This window comes from Scyliorhinus torazame, chromosome 8, assembly GCF_047496885.1.
Source record: "Scyliorhinus torazame isolate Kashiwa2021f chromosome 8, sScyTor2.1, whole genome shotgun sequence".
In the NCBI taxonomy this organism is placed as follows: domain Eukaryota; kingdom Metazoa; phylum Chordata; class Chondrichthyes; order Carcharhiniformes; family Scyliorhinidae; genus Scyliorhinus; species Scyliorhinus torazame.
Genome location: NC_092714.1, coordinates 277,360,976 through 277,378,314, shown reverse-complemented (window position 1 = coordinate 277,378,314; position 17,339 = coordinate 277,360,976). Strand labels below are relative to the sequence as shown.

The following is a 17,339-nucleotide window of genomic DNA, read 5'->3' as shown; positions in this document are numbered from 1 at the left end:
ATACTGAAGGAGAATTCAGAATATCCAATTCACCTAACAAGCACGTCTTTCGGGATTAGGTGGGCAGGTCAGGGCCTTTCTTGTGTCGGTGCAGACTCGGGGCGGGGGTGATATGTACCGGCATATACTGAGAACTAGTTAACGGACAGAAAACAGAGTAGGAGTAAAAGGATCATTTTCAGAGTGGCAGGTTGTAACTACTGCTTGGGCTCCAGCTATTCACAATCTACATCAATGATTTGGAGTGGGGATTAAATGTAATATTGCCAAATTTGCAGATAACACAAAACTGGGTGGGTGTCTGAGTTCTGAGGAAGATGCAAAGACACTTCAAGGGGGATTAGACAGGCTAACTGAGTGGACAACAATTTGCCAGTGGGAATGGAACATAATGTTGAAAAATGTGAAGTTCACCATTTCTGTAGGAAAAACAGAGTGTTTCTCAAGTGGAGAGAGGCTGGGAGAGTGTTGAACTTCAAAAGAATTTGGGTGTCCTTGCTCAAGAGTCACTGAAAGCCAACATGAAAGTACAGCAAGCAGTTAAAAAGGCAAGTGGCATGTTTCTTTATTCGTGAGTGTGGCTCGCTGGGCTACCATTTATTGCCCTAATTGCCCTCGAGAGGTCAGTAAAGAGTCAACCACATTCCTGTCACATCTAGGCCAGAGCAAGTGAAGGGCTGAATAGGTTACTCCTGCCCCTATTTATGTTTATATAATTCCTTCAACAGGGGAAATCATCTCAAGATGCTTTCCAGAAGTACGATCAGGCAAAAATGATCAGTTAATAAACCATATGGTAGCTTAGACTTTATTATTAGAGGCATTCCCGTACCAGCCTCCCCGAACAGGCGCAGGAATGTGGCGACTAGGGGCTTTTCACAGTAACTTCATTTGAAGCCTACTTGTGACAGTAAGCGATTTTCATTTTCATTTTTTCATTTAATTGAGTACAAGAGTAAAGAGGTCATGTTGAACTTGTATAGGACACTAATTAGGCCTCATCTGGAGACTGCACCCAGTTCTGGACACCATACTTGAGGAAAGATGTGACGGCATTGGAGAGGGTAGAGAGGAGATTCACCAGACTGAGGCCTGAGATAAAGAACTGTAGCTATGGGGATATTGGAGAGGTTGGGTGGGATTGCCTTGGTGAAAAGAATGCTGCGAGGAGACTTGATAAAGATGTTCAAGATCCTAAATAGTATGAACAGGGTAAATAATGAGAAATTGTTCCTGTCAAGAGAGCATCAAGAACCAGAGGGCACAGATTCAAACTAATTGGAAAAAGGAGTAAAAGTGATGAGGAACAGTTTTTTCGCCCAGAGGATAGTTGGAGCCCGGAACAAACTTCCTGAGGTGGAGGCAGGCTCAAGCGAGATATTCAAAATGGAATTGATTGCTGTCTAAAAAGAATGTACAACACTATGGGGATATGGCAGGGGAGTGGGACTAGGTAGAATGTTCTTTCAGAGAGCCAGTGCAGGCTCGATGGGCTGAATGGCCTCCTTCTGCACTGTAGGGATTCTACGATTGGCCATGCTTGGGTCCCTGTCTGTGCGGAATCTGCACGTTCTCTCCATGTCTGCGTGGGTTTCCTCCGGGTGCACCGGTTTCCTCCCCCAAGTCCCGAGAGGCATACTTGTTAGGTGAATTGGACATTCTGAATTCTCCCTCTAGTGTGCCCGAACAGGCGCCGGAATGTGGTGACTAGGGGCTTTTCACAGTGACTTCATTGCAGTGTTAATGTAAGCCTACTTGTGACAATAAAGATTATTAAATTGTCCCTCAGTGCCCAAATATGTGCAGGTTAAATGGGGTTACGGGGATAGAGAGGGGAGTGGACGTATGTAGGGTGCTCTTTCGGAAGGTTGGTGCAGCCTCGATTGGCCGAATGGCCTCCTTCTGCACTGCAGGGATTCTATCGAGTTTGGTCTCCCACCCCTGGCATCGGCTCTATTCACAACCCCCACCCCCAACCCTTGGCACCACCCTACCTTTGGGCGAACTGGCTGAGGAGTCCCAGCAGTGAAGGTTTAGAGAAGGATTTTGTAAACAAATAAACAACGAGTATACAAAGTTTCCCTGACCCAGTCACGGTCCCCGTTTACTACATCATGCATTGTAACTTGAAATGAAATGAAAATCGCTTATTGTCACAAGTAGGCTTCAAATGAAGTTACTGTGAAAAGCCTCTAGTCGCCACATTCCGGCGCCTGTTCGGGGAGGCTGCTCCACCATTCAAAAACATCATGGCTGACCTTACCATATTTACCCACCATTGCTCCACATCCCTCGATAGCCTTACCCAACACATATAATCAAACTTGTTGTCTCACCTCCTTCTGCACTGTGCGCAAGGCCAATATCTTCTCGATGACAGCAGATTCATCTTCCTCCTGGTTCTCCTGTAACAGATGACAACAATGGTCAGACAATGACATACAATACTTCCACTGCGTGGCAAGGTTTGGGAAAAAGTAAGCTGGATTGGCCATGCTAAATTGCCCACAGTGTCCAAAAGGTTAGATTAAGTAGCGGGGACAAAGGGTGCAGACGTGGGCTTGGGTGGGGTGCTCCTTCCAGGGGCCGGTGCAGACTTGATAAGCCGAATGGCCTCCTCCTGCATTGGAAATTCCATGATAATCTATGAAAACAAAGTAGTGACAGTTATTTACAGGCTATTGTCACCCTCATGTACAAACGCCTAAAACAATTTGCCAATGTAAATGGAGGGTCCCCAAAAGCCATGGAACCCCGATTTCTTCAGGTGCATAATTGCAACATCTGATCATAGAATGTACAATGCAGGAGGCCATTCAGCCCATCGAGCCTGCACCAGCCCTTAAGCTCAAGCCTCTATCCTATCCCTGTAGCCCAGTAACCCCACCTAACCTTTGGGACACTAAGGGCAATTTATCATGACCAATTCACCTAACCTGCACATCTTTGTACTGTGGGAGGAAACCGGAGCACCCGGAGGAAACCCACGCTCACACGGGGAGGACAGCCACCCGAGGCAGGAATTGAACCTGGGTCGCTGGCGCTGTGAGGCAGCAGTGCGAACCACTGTGACGCTAATGTAAATGGAAGGTCCCCAAAAGCCATGGAACTCAGATTTCTTATGATGCACAATTACAACATCTGATCATCAAGAGAGAGGTTAGTATTTTGCAATAAAGAACTGTACAGATAGAAATGCAAGGAAATTAGGAACAGGAGAAGGTAATTCAGTCCCTTAATGCTGCTCCACCATTCAAAAACATCATGGCTGACCTTACCTTATTTACCCACCGTTGCTCCACATCCCTCGATAGCCTTACCCAACACATACGATCAAACTTTAAGAATTCTAATCAACCCGCAGCATCCACAGCCTTTTGGAAGGAAGGCTGTGGTAGGGACGAAAGTTTTCAGCTATCTGCTACCCTCTTCCCGATTTCACTGCTGAATGACCCAGCAAGATGGTACCTTCCGGTTCTGGACTCCCCAACCAGAGGAAATATGTTCTCATCCCATCTACCCTATCAAATCTTTTCCCTTAAACTGCTTGATTAGACCATCTCCTCAATCTTCTGTAATCAACGGAATCCAAGGGTAAGCTATGCAAACAAACAAACAAAGAACAAAGAAATGTACAGCACAGGAACAGGCCCTTCGGCCCTCCAAGCCCGTGCCGACCATGCTGAACGACTAAACTACAATCTTCTACACTTCCTGGGTCCGTATCCTTCTATTCCCATCCTATTCATATATTTGTCAAGATGCCCCTTAAATGTCCCTATCGTCCCTGCTTCCACTACCTCCTCCGGTAGTGAGTTCCAGGCACCCACTACCCTCTGCGTAAAAAACTTGCCTCGTACATCTACTCTAAACTTTGCCCCTCTCACCTTAAACCTATGCCCCCTAGTAATTGACCCCTCTACCCTGGGGAAAAGCCTCTGACTATCCACTCTGTCTATGCCCCTCATAATTCTGTATACCTCTATCAGGTCTCCCCTCAACCTCCTTCGTTCCAGTGAGAACAAACCGAGTTTATTCAATCGCTCCTCATAGCTTATGCCCTCCATACCAGGCAACATTCTGGTAAATCTCTTCTGCACCCTCTCTAAAGCCTCCACATCCTTCTGGTAGTGTGGCGACCAGAATTGAACACTATACTCCAAGTGTGGCCTAACTAAGGTTCTATACAGCTGCAACATGACTTGCCAATTCTTATACTCAATGCCCCGGCCAATGAAGGCAAGCATGCCGTATGCCTTCTTGACTACCTTCTCCACCTGTGTTGCCCCTTTCAATGACCTGTGGACCTGTACTCCTAGATCTCTTTGACTTTCAATACTCTTGAGGGTTCTACCATTCACTGTATATTCCCTACCTGCATTAGCCCTTCCAAAATGCATTACCTCACATTTGTCCGGATTAAACTCCATCTGCCATCTCTCCGCCCAAGTCTCCAGACAATCTAAATCCTGCTGTATCCTCAGACAGTCCTCATCGCTATCCGCAATTCCACCAACCTTTGTGTCGTCTGCAAACTTACTAATCAGACCAGTTACATTTTCCTCCAAATCATTTATATATACTACAAAGAGCAAAGGTCCCAGCACTGATCCCTGTGGAACACCACTGGTCACAGCCCTCCAATGAGAAAAGCATCCCTCCATTGCTACCCTCTGCCTTCTATGGCCTAGCCAGTTCTGTATCCACCTTGCCAGTTCACCCCTGATCCCGTGTGACTTCACCTTTTGTACTAGTCTACCATGAGGGACCTTGTCAAAGGCCTTACTGAAGTCCATATAGACAACATCTACTGCCCTACCTGCATCAATCATCTTAGTGACCTCCTCGAAAAACTCTATCAAGTTAGTGAGACACGACCTCCCCTTCACAAAACCGTGCTGCCTCTCACTAATACGTCCATTTGCTTCCAAATGGGAGTAGATCCTGTCTCGAAGAATTCTCTCCAGTAATTTCCCTACCACTGAAGTAAGGCTCACCGGCCTGTAGTTCCCGGGATTATCCTTGCTACCCTTCTTAAACAGAGGAACAAAATTGGCTATTCTCCAGTCCTCCGGGACATCCCCTGAAGACAGCGAGGATCCAAAGATTTCTGTCAAGGCCTCAGCAATTTCCTCTCCAGCCTCCTTCAGTATTCTGGGGTAGATCCCATCCGGCCCTGGGGACTTATCTACCTTAATATTTTTTAAGACACCCAACACCTCGTCTTTTTGGATCACAATGTGACCCAGGCTATCTACACCCCCTTCTCCAGACTCAACATCTACCAATTCCTTCTCTTTGGTGAATACTGATGCAAAGTATTCATTTAGTACCTCGCCCATTTCCTCTGGCTCCACACATAGATTCCCTTGCCTATCCTTCAGTGGGCCAACCCTTTCCCTGGCTACCCTCTTGCTTTTTATGTACGTGTAAAAAGCCTTGGGATTTTCCTTAACCCTATTTGCCAATGACTTTTCATGACCCCTTCTAGCCCTCCTGACTCCTTGCTTAAGTTCCTTCCTACTTTCCTTATATGCCACACAGGCTTCGTCTGTTCCCAGCCTTTTAGCCCTGACAAATGCCTCCTTTTTCTTTTTGACGAGGCCTACAATATCACTCGTCATCCAAGGTTCCCGAAAATTGCCGTATTTATCTTTCTTCCTCACAGGAACATGCCTGTCCTGTATTCCTTTCAACTGACACTTGAAAGCCTCCCACATGTCAGATGTTGATTTGCCCTCAAACATCCGCCCCCAATCTATGTTCTTCAGTTCCCGCCTAATATTGTTATAATTAGCCTTCCCCCAATTTAGCACATTCATCCTCGGACCACTCTTATCCTTGTCCACCAGTACTTTAAAACTTACTGAATTGTGGTCACTGTTACCGAAATGCTCCCCTACTGAAACATCTACCACCTGGCCGGGCTCATTCCCCAATACCAGGTCCAGTACCGCCCCTTCCCTAGTTGGACTGTTTACATATTGTTTTAAGAAGCCCTCCTGGATGCTCCTTACAAACTCCGCCCCGTCTAAGCCCCTGGCACTAAGTGAGTCCCAGTCAATATTGGGGAAGTTAAAGTCTCCCATCACCACAACCCTGTTGTTTTTACTCTTTTCCAAAATCTGTCTACCTATCTGCTCCTCCATCTCCCGCTGGCTGTTGGGAGGCCTGTAGTATACCCCCAACATTGTGACTGCACCCTTCTTATTCCTGATTTCTACCCATATAGCCTCACTGCCCTCGGAGGTGTCCTCTCGCAGTATAGCTGTGATATTCTCCCGAACAAGTAGCGCAACTCCGCCTCCCCTTTTACATCCCCCTCTATCCCGCCTGAAACATCTAAATCCTGGAACGTTTAGCTGCCAATCCTGCCCTTCCCTCAACCAGGTCTCTGTAATGGCAACAACATCATAGTTCCAAGTAGTAATCCAAGCTCTAAGTTCATCTGCCTTACCCGTAATGCTCCTTGCATTAAAACATATGCACTTCAGGCCACCAGACCCGCTGTGTTCAGCAACTCCTCCCCGTCTGCTCTGCCTCAGAGCCACACTGTCCCTATTCCCTAGTTCTCCCTCAATGCTCTCACCTTCTGACCTATTGCTCCCGTGCCCACCCCCCTGCCATACTAGTTTAAACCCTCCCGTGTGACACTAGCAAACCTCGCGGCCAGGATATTTATGCCTCTCCGGTTTAGATGCAACCCGTCCATCTTATACAGGTCACACCTGCCCCGGAAGAGCTCCCAGTGGTCCAGATAACGGAAACCCTCCCTCCTACACCAGCTGTTTAGCCACGTGTTTGTCTGCTCTATCTTCCTATTTCTAGCCTCACTGGCACGTGGCACAGGGAGTAATCCCGAGATTACAACCCTCGAGGTCCTGTCTTTTAACTTTCTGCCTAGCTCCCTGAACTCCTGCTGCAGGACCTCATGCCCCTTCCTGCCTATGTCGTTAGTACCAATATGTACAACGACCTCTGCCTGTTTGCCCTCCCCCTTCAGGATTCCCTCTACCCGTTCGGAGACATCCTGGACCCTGGCACCAGGGAGGCAACATACCATCCTGGAGTCTCTTTCACGTCCACAGAAGCGCCTATCTGTGCCCCTGACTATAGAGTCCCCTATTACTATTACTCTTCTGCGCTTTGACCCTCCCTTCTGAACATCAGAGCCAGCCGTGGTGCCACTGCTCTGGCTGCTGCTGTTTTCCCCTGATAGGCTATCCCCCCCCCGACAGTATCCAAAGGGGTATATCTGTTCGAGAGGGGGACAACCACAGGGGATTCCTGCACTGACTGCCGGCCCTTTCTGGTAGTCACCCATTTCTCTGCCTGCACCTTGGGTGTGACCACATTTACATAACTGCGATCTATGACGCTTTCCGCCACCTGCATGCTCCTAAGTGCATCCAATTGCTGCTCCAACCGAACCATGCGGTCTGTGAGGAGCTGCAGTTGGGTGCACTTTCTGCAGATGAAGCCATCCGGGACGCTGGAAGCCTCCCGGACCTGCCACATCTCACAGTCAGAGCACAGCACCCCTCTAACTGACATTGCGTCAATTAATTAAAATTAAAATTTGTCTTTTTTTTTTTTAAATACTTTTTTTTAAATTGCAAAGTTACTGTCAACTATCTGTTTCCTAGCACTAGATTTCTAATAGAAATGCGATAGCCAACTATAATATTCTCCGATCTCTGGCTTAGATATCCTCTAAATTATAATTAAGTTATTATGTTTAATTAGTTCCCAAATACTCAAATTTTTTTATTTTTTTTTTTTTAAATTTAGGTTAGAATCCCAACCAGCCACTCAGGTCACAGCTTTTCTGTGATGTCACAATCTAACTTCATAATTTAAACCCTTGAATCCTTAGTATTATTCTGGTTAAATGATGCTGCGCCCATTGAGAGGATTTTTGGTCAAGAGGGGATACCGTGCATTTGCTCATGTGCAGTGCAGACTCCTTCTTTTGTACACCTCGATTCAAGCTACCCATGATCCATCTTTTCTTTAAGGATCCTCTTCCAATCACTGGAGTATGAAAAGTATGAAAAGTCTTTCCAGGTTCAACCCTCGTTGAAAGCTTTACTCAGAATACTGCACATGGCAATTAAATAATAGCAGATAAATAATTATACAGTTTAAGTCATCCCTGTGACTCTGGGCTAGTGTTATTACTCATCAATGTACAATAACCTTCATTTGTGTTGATGGTCTGATGAAAGGCCATTGACTTGAAATGTTAACTCACTTCCACAAATGCTGCCTGACCTCCTTAGTATTCCCAGCATTTTCTGTTTTTATTCCAGTTAATTAGCATGGGGAAATCAAATAAAATGTGCCACATTGCAAACTGTAAAACAAGGGTGCACAGGAGAATAACTAGAATGATGCCAGGGACGAGGGACTTCAATTATGTGTGGAAAATTAGGATGCTGGGAATAAGGGGAACATGTAAATGTGTTGTACTTGGAGTTCCAAAAGATATTTGATACGGTGCCACATCAAAGGTAAGAGCACATGGTGTAGTGGGTAACAGATTAGCATGGATAAAGGATTGGTTAACAGGAAGCAGAGATTAGGGATAAATGGGTTTTTGTTGGGTTGGCAGGTTGTAACTGGAGTGACACAGGGATCTGTGCTGGAGCCTCCACTAGTTACAATTTATGTCAACAACATGGATTAAGGGACCAAATTTATGGTAACTAAATTTGACAATGATACAAAGGTAGTTGTCAAGTATCTCAAACAACAACGAAACAGACTACAGGAGGGAGATAAAACACTTGGTTGCATGGTGTACTGAAAACAACCTCTCTCTGAATGTCGGAAAGACCAAGGAACTGATCATCGACTTCAGGAAGCCTAAAACGATACACTCCCGTCTGGACCAATGGTTCCGAAGTGGAGATGGTTGATAACTTTAAGTTCCTGGGGGCCACCATCACCAACAGTCTGTCCTGGTCCACTCACGTTGATGCAACAGTCAAGAAAGCCCAACAACGTCTCTACTTCCTACGGAAGCTAAAGAAATTTGGCATGTCTGCATCGACTCTCACAAACTTCTACAGATGTGCGATAGAGAGCATCATATCCGGCTGCATCATAGCTTGGTATGGCAACTGCTCGGCCCAAGATGACAAGAAACTGCAGAGTGTGGTGAACACAGCCCAACGCATCACACAAGCTTGCCACCCCCACATTGATTCTGTATACACCTCCCGCTGTCTCAGGAAGGCAGACAGCATTATCAGAGACCCTCCCACCCAAGCATTGCTTTCTTCCAGACCCTTCCATCAGGCAGAAGGTACAGAAGTCTGAAGACCCGCACATCCAGACACAGGAACAGCTTCTTCCCCACAGCTACAAGGCTCCTCAACGACTCCCCCTCGGACTGATCTGTTCCCTGTAAGAACACTATTCACGACGCCCTATGCTGCTCTTGCTCATGTATTTGCTTTGTTTGACCCCTTGTTCCGCACTGTAACCAATCACTGTTTGTCGATGTACAATTTGTCAATGTTCTCTGTTGATTATTCTTTTTGTCTACTATACGTACTGTGTACGTTCCCTCGGCCGCAGAAAAATTCTTTTCACTGTACTTCGGTACATGTGACAATAAATCAAATCAAAAACATCAAATAAAAAAAATCAAAATCAAGTAAGTTATAATTAAGAAAGTTGCAAGGCGGGGTAAAGAGTTTAGGAAGGGATATAGAGAAGTTAAAAGAGTGGGCACAAATTTGGCAGCTGATGTATAATGTGGGGAGTGTGAATTTGCCCACTTTGATAGGAAGAATAGAAAAGCAGTATACTATTAAAACAGAGAAAGATTGCAGAACTGAGTGGGAGAGGAATCTGGGTGTCCTGGTACATGAATCATGGACAGTTAGTTTGCAGGTTCAGCAAGTGATTAGGAAGGCAAATTGGTGTTTATTAAAAGGGGAATGGAATATAAAAGTAGAGAGGTTTTACTGCAGCTATTACAGAGCCTTGGTGAGATCACATCTAAAATATGGTGTACAGTTTCGGTCTCATTATTTAGAAAATAGCGACAGTTTCGAGAGGTTCATTTGACTCATTCCTGGGATGGAGGGCTGATCTGATGAAAAAAGGTTGAACAGTTTGGGCCTATACCCATTGGAGTTTGGAAGAAAGAGAGGTGATCTTATTGAGATATATAGGCTGGTCATGCGGGCGGGATCTCGCTGACGCACATCCATGTCGCGGGTTTCCCAGTGGCGACGGGTACATTTGATGGGACATCCCGCTGACAACAACGGGACCGAAGATCCCGCTGCCAGCCAAAGGCAGCCGCTTCCGTGAAACATGTAACGGGTTGGACGAAGAAAAGTGGCCATAACATCCTGAGGGGACCTGATAGGGTAGATACTGGAAGGATATCTCTTGTGGGCAAGAGCAGAACTTGGGGACAGAGTTTAAGAATAAGACACAGACTGAACACCTCATTGGATACCATCAAGTAGGTTTTAGCTTCCAAAATTAGCATTAATGAGGCAGGAAAAGATTCACGTGTTCAATATACATAGGGCGGGATTCTCCAAACCCCCGGCGGGTCGGAGAATTGCCGGGGGGGCGTAAATCCCACCCAGCCGCCCCACGGTATTTTCCAGCCCCCCCAAAATCCCGTTGATGTGAATCGCGCCATGCGCCTCGGAGAATGTTGAGGACCGGCGCGACGCAACGGGCCCGCCCCAATTCTCCGGGCCGGATGGGCCGAAGTCCCGCCGAGGTGACCACCTGTTAGGCATCTCGCAGGCATCGGTGCATCCGTGCAATGACAGATGCCCTATATGCCATTGCGGACCGCTGCATCCAGTTCCCTGTGCACCGGGCCAGCCAGGATGCCCGGGCAGCGGGCTACGCTGCCGTGGCCAGAATGCCCATGGTCCAGGGGGCGATCGATGGGATGCACATCGTCATGCGGCCACCTGCAGATAACAGGGCTGTGTTGACGAATAGGAAGGAGACCTATTCCATGAACGTGCAGGTGGTCTGTGACCACCGCATGAGGATCCTGCACGTCTGCGCCCGGTACCCGGGCAGTGTACATGACTCATCCGTATCGGTGCAATCTTTCATCCCCACCATGATCGAGGGACGCCCCGCCTGGCTGAGGGGCTGGTTGCTGGGCGACAGGGGTTACCCGTTGTGGTCGTGGCTGATGACACCTGTACGGGGGCCACAGACTGACACAGAGAACCGCTACAACGATGCCCATTGAGCGACCAGGGGTGTGATAGAGAGGTGCTTTGGGCTCCTGATGATGCGCTTCAGGTGCCTGGACCGCTCTGGAGGGGCCCTCCAGTACCCGTCAAGATAGGGTCGGCCGCATTGTTGTGGCCTGCTGCACAACATAGCCCAGCAGAGGGGCGATGTGCTGCAGGCAGAGGAGGGGGAAGGGGATGAACAGCAAGACGAGGCGCAGACCTCCCCAGATGAGGAGGATGGGGGCAATGGCCAGGACAGATGGGACGGGAGGCTGCCCACCGTTACCAGCTGGGCCAGCGGGCACGGGACAGGCTGATAGCTGCCCGGTTCACGGACTGGGGGGGGGGGGGGGGGGGGGGGGGGGGCGTGGGAATCGCCGAGTATGGGCACAGACTGCACACCACGGCACCAGACTACCACCCTCACCCTAACCACCCTTCACCCCATCCACCCAACACCAACCACCCTCATCCCGCCCACCCAACACCAACCACCTGCATGCACACCACCCCTCCATTGAGCATCCACCTGTGGCACAACGGCCGGGCTCACACTGTCGCCGGTGGAAGGGTGTCTATTGCAGGCCATGGAGGATGATGACAACCCGCCCTGCGATGAGCTCTGGGCTCCACATCGTTGGACAATGTATGAGCCATGGCCACAGTACCACCCTCCACCCGGACCGTCCCTGCATGCGGCTGTGACACTGCAGCGCACGGTCCCGTCCTCTGCCCGGCGGGATGGCGAGGGGGATGGCGAGGGGGACCCTGGGGGAGGGGGGGCACACTCACCTGATGCCAACGTTCTATCACTTCTCACACACCCACTGGTGCTCACCTCACACCGCACCCCCGCAAGTATCGGACAGAGCACAAAGGCAGCTTCTGAAGGTGTGAAAGTGATTTTAATAACAAACAGTTCATACACGTGCCCTGGCCCCTATAACTAATCTGTGCCCTGCATCCATGCCAACTTACTCAGTGTCTAATTTATTGGCCTTACGGGCCTTTTAAATGTCTAGGTGGTTCCCCAGACGGTACAGCAGAGATGCAGGTGGACTCCTTTGATTCCTGCCCTGTGCCTAGGGACCCCTTTGGCGGCCGTTTCCTGGGGCGGCCAGGCCGCGGCTCAGGCGACTGGGATGGCGAGCTGCCAGCCTTTCCTGCCCTTTGCCCACCAGATGCACCTGGGACGGAAGGGGGGGGGGGGGGGGGGGGGGAAGAGTCCGAGGTGTCGCAGTGTTCCGGGACCTCCCTACAGGGGGACACGGAGTGGTCCCCAGCACCTCCTCCTCCCTCGGGGTGCCCAATGGCCCCCGGGCCTCTACATGGGTCAGGGATGCAAACACCCCCCCCCCCCCCCCGACACCTGGCGCTGCCAGTCCTGGAGGCCCGCCCTGGTATCAACAAGGGTCTGCAAGTTTGCAGACATGGAGCTCAGGGAGTTGGCCATCCATGGCTGTGTCTGTGCGACGCCAGACAGCACCTGGGCAATGGCGCCGATGCCTCAGTGATGGTCTGCAGAGACTAGTCCACGGCGTTGAGCGCCTCCGCGATCTGCTGGTGGCTCTGGCTCATGGCTGCCTGTGAGGGCAGCCATGTCCTGGACCACGGACGCCGCCTGCACGGAAAGCCCCATGCCTTGCATACTGCGACCCATGGCTGACACCGTCGGACCCATTGCCTCCACCGCGGACGCCACCCGTGCAGTGTCGGCTTGGGTGGCACGAATGACCTGCACCCGGGTGGACTCCTCCACCTACGTCTGCAGCTGCCGCAAGCCGGCCGTCACCCCCTTCGGTCGTCCCTTGGTCCGTGACTGCATCGGGTCTATGGGTGGGTGTGGTAACTCCAGGAACCAGAGACCCGTCTGAGCGGCAGATGGTTGCCTGCGCCGGGCTGCCCTCCGACTGCCCGGCCCCTCGTGCCTTCACCTGCGGTACCGGGACGGCTGTGTTGTGCGCACCAGTTAATGTCCCAGAAGCACCATCGCTAAAGTGCCCAACCGAGGTGAGTGTCTCTGCGATGTGGAAGGTGTAGGAGATAGCTGTGGCGGAATGTCGTACTCCTCATCCGACTCAAAGTCCGGGGTCCCCTGGAGTGGTGATTCCTGTCCATCCGTCCCCTGTGCGTGCGCGCCCTGGGCGGGCGCGCCCTCCCTGGGCGTGGGTGGGTGGGCGGGCGCGTCCTGGGTGGGTGGGTGGGTGGGCGCGTCCTGGGTGGGTGGGCGCGTCCTGGGTGGGTGGGTGGGTGGGCGGGTGTGCGGGCGCGTCCTGGGTGGGTGGGCGGGCGGGCGCGTCCTGGGTGGGTGGGCGGGCGCGTCCTGGGTGGGTGGGCGGGCGGGCGCGTCCTGGGTGGGTGGGCGGGCGGGGCGCGTCTCCTGGGTGGGCGGGCGCGTCTCCTGGGTGGGCGGGTGGGCGCGTGTCCTGGGTGGGCGGGTGGGCGCGTGTCCTGGGTGGGCGGGTGGGCGCGTGTCCTGGGTGGGCGGGTGGGCGCGTGTCCTGGGTGGGCGGGTGGGCGCGTGTCCTGGGTGGGCGGGTGGGCGCGTGTCCTGGGTGGGCGGGTGGGCGCGTGTCCTGGGTGGGCGGGTGGGCGCGTGTCCTGGGTGGGCGGGTGGGCGCGTGTCCTGGGTGGGCGGGTGGGCGCGTGTCCTGGGTGGGCGGGTGGGCGCGTGTCCTGGGTGGGCGGGTGGGCGCGTGTCCTGGGTGGGCGGGTGGGCGCGTGTCCTGGGTGGGCGGGTGGGCGCGTGTCCTGGGTGGGCGGGTGGGCGCGTGTCCTGGGTGGGCGGGTGGGCGCGTGTCCTGGGTGGGCGGGTGGGCGCGTGTCCTGGGTGGGCGGGTGGGCGCGTGTCCTGGGTGGGCGGGTGGGCGCGTGTCCTGGGTGGGCGGGTGGGCGCGTGTCCTGGGTGGGCGGGTGGGCGCGTGTCCTGGGTGGGCGGGTGGGCGCGTGTCCTGGGTGGGCGGGTGGGCGCGTGTCCTGGGTGGGCGGGTGGGCGCGTGTCCTGGGTGGGCGGGTGGGCGCGTGTCCTGGGTGGGCGGGTGGGCGCGTGTCCTGGGTGGGCGCGTGTCCTGGGCGGGCGCGTGTCCTGGGCGGGCGCGTGTCCTGGGCGGGCGCGTGTCCTGGGCGGGCGCGTGTCCTGGGCGGGCGCGTGTCCTGGGCGGGCGCGCGTCCTGGGCGGGCGCGCGTCCTGGGCGGGCGCGCGTCCTGGGCGGGCGCGCGTCCTGGGCGGGGCGCGCGTCCTGGGCGGGGCGCGCGTCCTGGGCGGGCGCGCGTCCTGGGCGGGCGCGCGTCCTGGGCGGGCGCGCGTCCTGGGCGGGCGCGCGTCCTGGGCGGGAGCGCGTCCTGGGCGGGAGCGCGTCCTGGGCGGGGAGCGCGTCCTGGGCGGGAGCGCGTCCTGGGCGGGCGCGCGTCCTGGGCGGGCGCGCGTCCTGGGCGGGCGCGCGTCCTGGGCGGGCGCGCGTCCTGGGCGGGCGCGCGTCCTGGGCGGGCGCGCGTCCTGGGCGGGCGCGCGTCCTGGGCGGGCGCGCGTCCTGGGCGGGCGCGCGTCCTGGGCGGGCGCGCGTCCTGGGCGGGCGCGCGTCCTGGGCGGGCGCGCGTCCTGGGCGGGCGCGTGTCCTGGGCGGGCGCGTGTCCTGGGCGGGCGCGTGTCCTGGGCGGGCGCGTGTCCTGGGCGGGCGCGTGTCCTGGGCGGGCGCGTGTCCTGGGCGGGCGCGTGTCCTGGGCGGGCGCGTGTCCTGGGCGGGCGCGTGTCCTGGGCGGGCGCGTGTCCTGGGCGGGCGCGTGTCCTGGGCGGGCGCGTGTCCTGGGCGGGGCGCGTGTCCTGGGCGGGCGCGTGTCCTGGGCGGGCGCGTGTCCTGGGCGGGCGCGTGTCCTGGGCGGGCGCGTGTCCTGGGCGGGCGCGTGTCCTGGGCGGGCGCGTGTCCTGGGCGGGCGCGTGTCCTGGGCGGGCGCGTGTCCTGGGCGGGCGCGTGTCCTGGGCGGGCGCGTGTCCTGGGCGGGCGCGTGTCCTGGGCGGGCGCGTGTCCTGGGCGGGCGCGTGTCCTGGGCGGGCGCGTGTCCTGGGCGGGCGCGTGTCCTGGGCGGGCGCGTGTCCTGGGCGGGCGCGTGTCCTGGGCGGGCGCGTGTCCTGGGCGGGCGCGTGTCCTGGGCGGGCGCGTGTCCTGGGCGGGCGCGTGTCCTGGGCGGGCGCGTGTCCTGGGCGGGCGCGTGTCCTGGGCGGGCGCGTGTCCTGGGCGGGCGCGTGTCCTGGGCGGGCGCGTGTCCTGGGCGGGGCGCGTGTCCTGGGCGGGCGCGTGTCCTGGGCGGGCGCGTGTCCTGGGCGGGCGCGTGTCCTGGGCGGGCGCGTGTCCTGGGCGGGCGCGTGTCCTGGGCGGGCGCGTGTCCTGGGCGGGGCGCGTGTCCTGGGCGGGCGCGTGTCCTGGGCGGGGCGCGTGTCCTGGGCGGGCGCGTGTCCTGGGCGGGCGCGCTGTCCTGGGCGGGCGCGCGTTCCTGGTGCGGGGCGCGTGTCCTGGGCGGGCGGCGTGTCCTGGGCGGGCGCGTGTCCTGGGCGGAGGGCGCGTGTCCTGGGCGGGCGCGTGTCCTGGGCGGGGCGCGTGTCCTGGGCGGGCGCGTGTCCTGGGCGGGGCGCGTGTCCTGGGCGGGGCGCGTGTCCTGGGCGGGCGCGTGTCCCTGGGCGGGCGCGTGTCCTGGGCGGGCGCGTGTCCTGGGTGGGCGTGTGTCCTGAGCGGGCGTGTGTCCTGGGCGGGCGTGCGTTCCGGGCGGGCGCGCGTCCTGGGCGGGCGCGTGTCCTGGGTGGGTGTGTGTCCTGGGTGGGTGTGTGTCCTGGGCGGGCGCGTGTCCTGGGCGGGCGTGTCCTGGGTGGGTGTGTCCTGGGTGGGTGTGTGTCCTGGGCGGGCGTGCGTTCCGGGCGGGCGCGCGTCCTGGGCGGGCGCGTGTCCTGGGCGGGCGCGTGTCCTGGGCGGGCGCGTGTCCTGGGCGGGCGCGTGTCCTGGGCGGGGGGTGTGTCCTGGGTGGGCGTGTGTCCTGGGTGGGCGTGGGCGTGTGTCCTGGGCGGGCGTGTGTCCTGGGTGGGTGTGCGTTCTGGGTGGGCATGTGTCCTGGGCGGGCGCGTGTCCTGGGCAGGCGCGTGTCCTGGGCGGGCGTGTGTCCTGGGCGGGCGTGTGTCCTGGGTGGGTGTGCGTTCTGGGTGGGTGTGTCCTGGGTGGGTGTGTCCTGGGTGGGTGTGTCCTGGGTGGGTGTGTCCTGGGTGGGTGTGTCCTGGGTGGGTGTGTTCCGTGTCAGTGTCCTGAGTCGGCTGCGACAGGGGCCTGTTGCAGTGGCTGCCGTCCTCGTCTCTGGGTGTGGCCCGCCGGCATCGCTGCACTCGCACTAGATGGGGGGCGGCGTCGTATGCCTAATGGGCCGGGTCTGTCCCTGGCTCATGGGCCGGGTCTGTCCTTGGCTTGTGGCTGCCCTGGGTGTCCTGGGTGGGTGTGTGTCCTGGGCGGGCGCGTGTCCTGGGCGGGCGCGTGTCCTGGGCGGGCGCGTGTCCTGGGCGGGCGCGTGTCCTGGGCGGGCGCGTGTCCTGGGCGGGCGTGTGTCCTGGGTGGGCGTGTGTCCTGGGCGGGCGTGCGTTCCGGGCGGGCGCGCGTCATGGGCGGGCGCGTGTCCTGGGCGGGCGCGTGTCCTGGGCGGGCGCGTGTCCTGGGCGGGCGCGTGTCCTGGGCGGGCGCGTGTCCTGGGCGGGCGCGTGTCCTGGGCGGGGGTGTGTCCTGGGTGTGCGTGTGTCCTGGGTGTGCGTGTGTCCTGGGTGGGCGTGGGCGTGTGTCCTGGGCGGGCGTGTGTCCTGGGTGGGTGCGTGTCCTGGGCGGGCGCGTGTCCTGGGCGGGCGCGTGTCCTGGGCGGGCGCGTGTCCTGGGTGGGCGCGTGTCCTGGGTGGGCGTGCGTTCTGGGCGGGCGCGTGTCCTGGGCGGGCGCGTGTCCTGGGCGGGCGCGTGTCCTGGGCGGGCGCGTGTCCTGGGCGGGCGCGTGTCCTGGGCGGGCGCGTGTCCTGGGCGGGCGCGTGTCCTGGGCGGGTGTGCGTTCTGGGTGGGCATGTGTCCTGGGCATGTGTCCTGGGCGGGCGCG

The 17,339-nt window shown here is 56.6% G+C and overlaps 1 protein-coding gene across 3 annotated transcripts in view; it reads right to left on the bottom strand.

Annotated features, from left to right (window-relative positions):
* chd6 (chromodomain helicase DNA binding protein 6) overlaps positions 1 to 17,339 on the bottom strand; it is a 338,615-nt gene that overhangs the window by 151,305 nt on the left and 169,971 nt on the right. For all 3 annotated transcript variants that reach the window (XM_072515378.1, XM_072515377.1, XM_072515379.1), the window contains one exon: positions 2,337 to 2,405. In XM_072515378.1, coding sequence (XP_072371479.1) covers positions 2,337 to 2,405 — 69 coding nt within the window. The remainder of the gene's footprint in view (positions 1 to 2,336; positions 2,406 to 17,339) is intronic.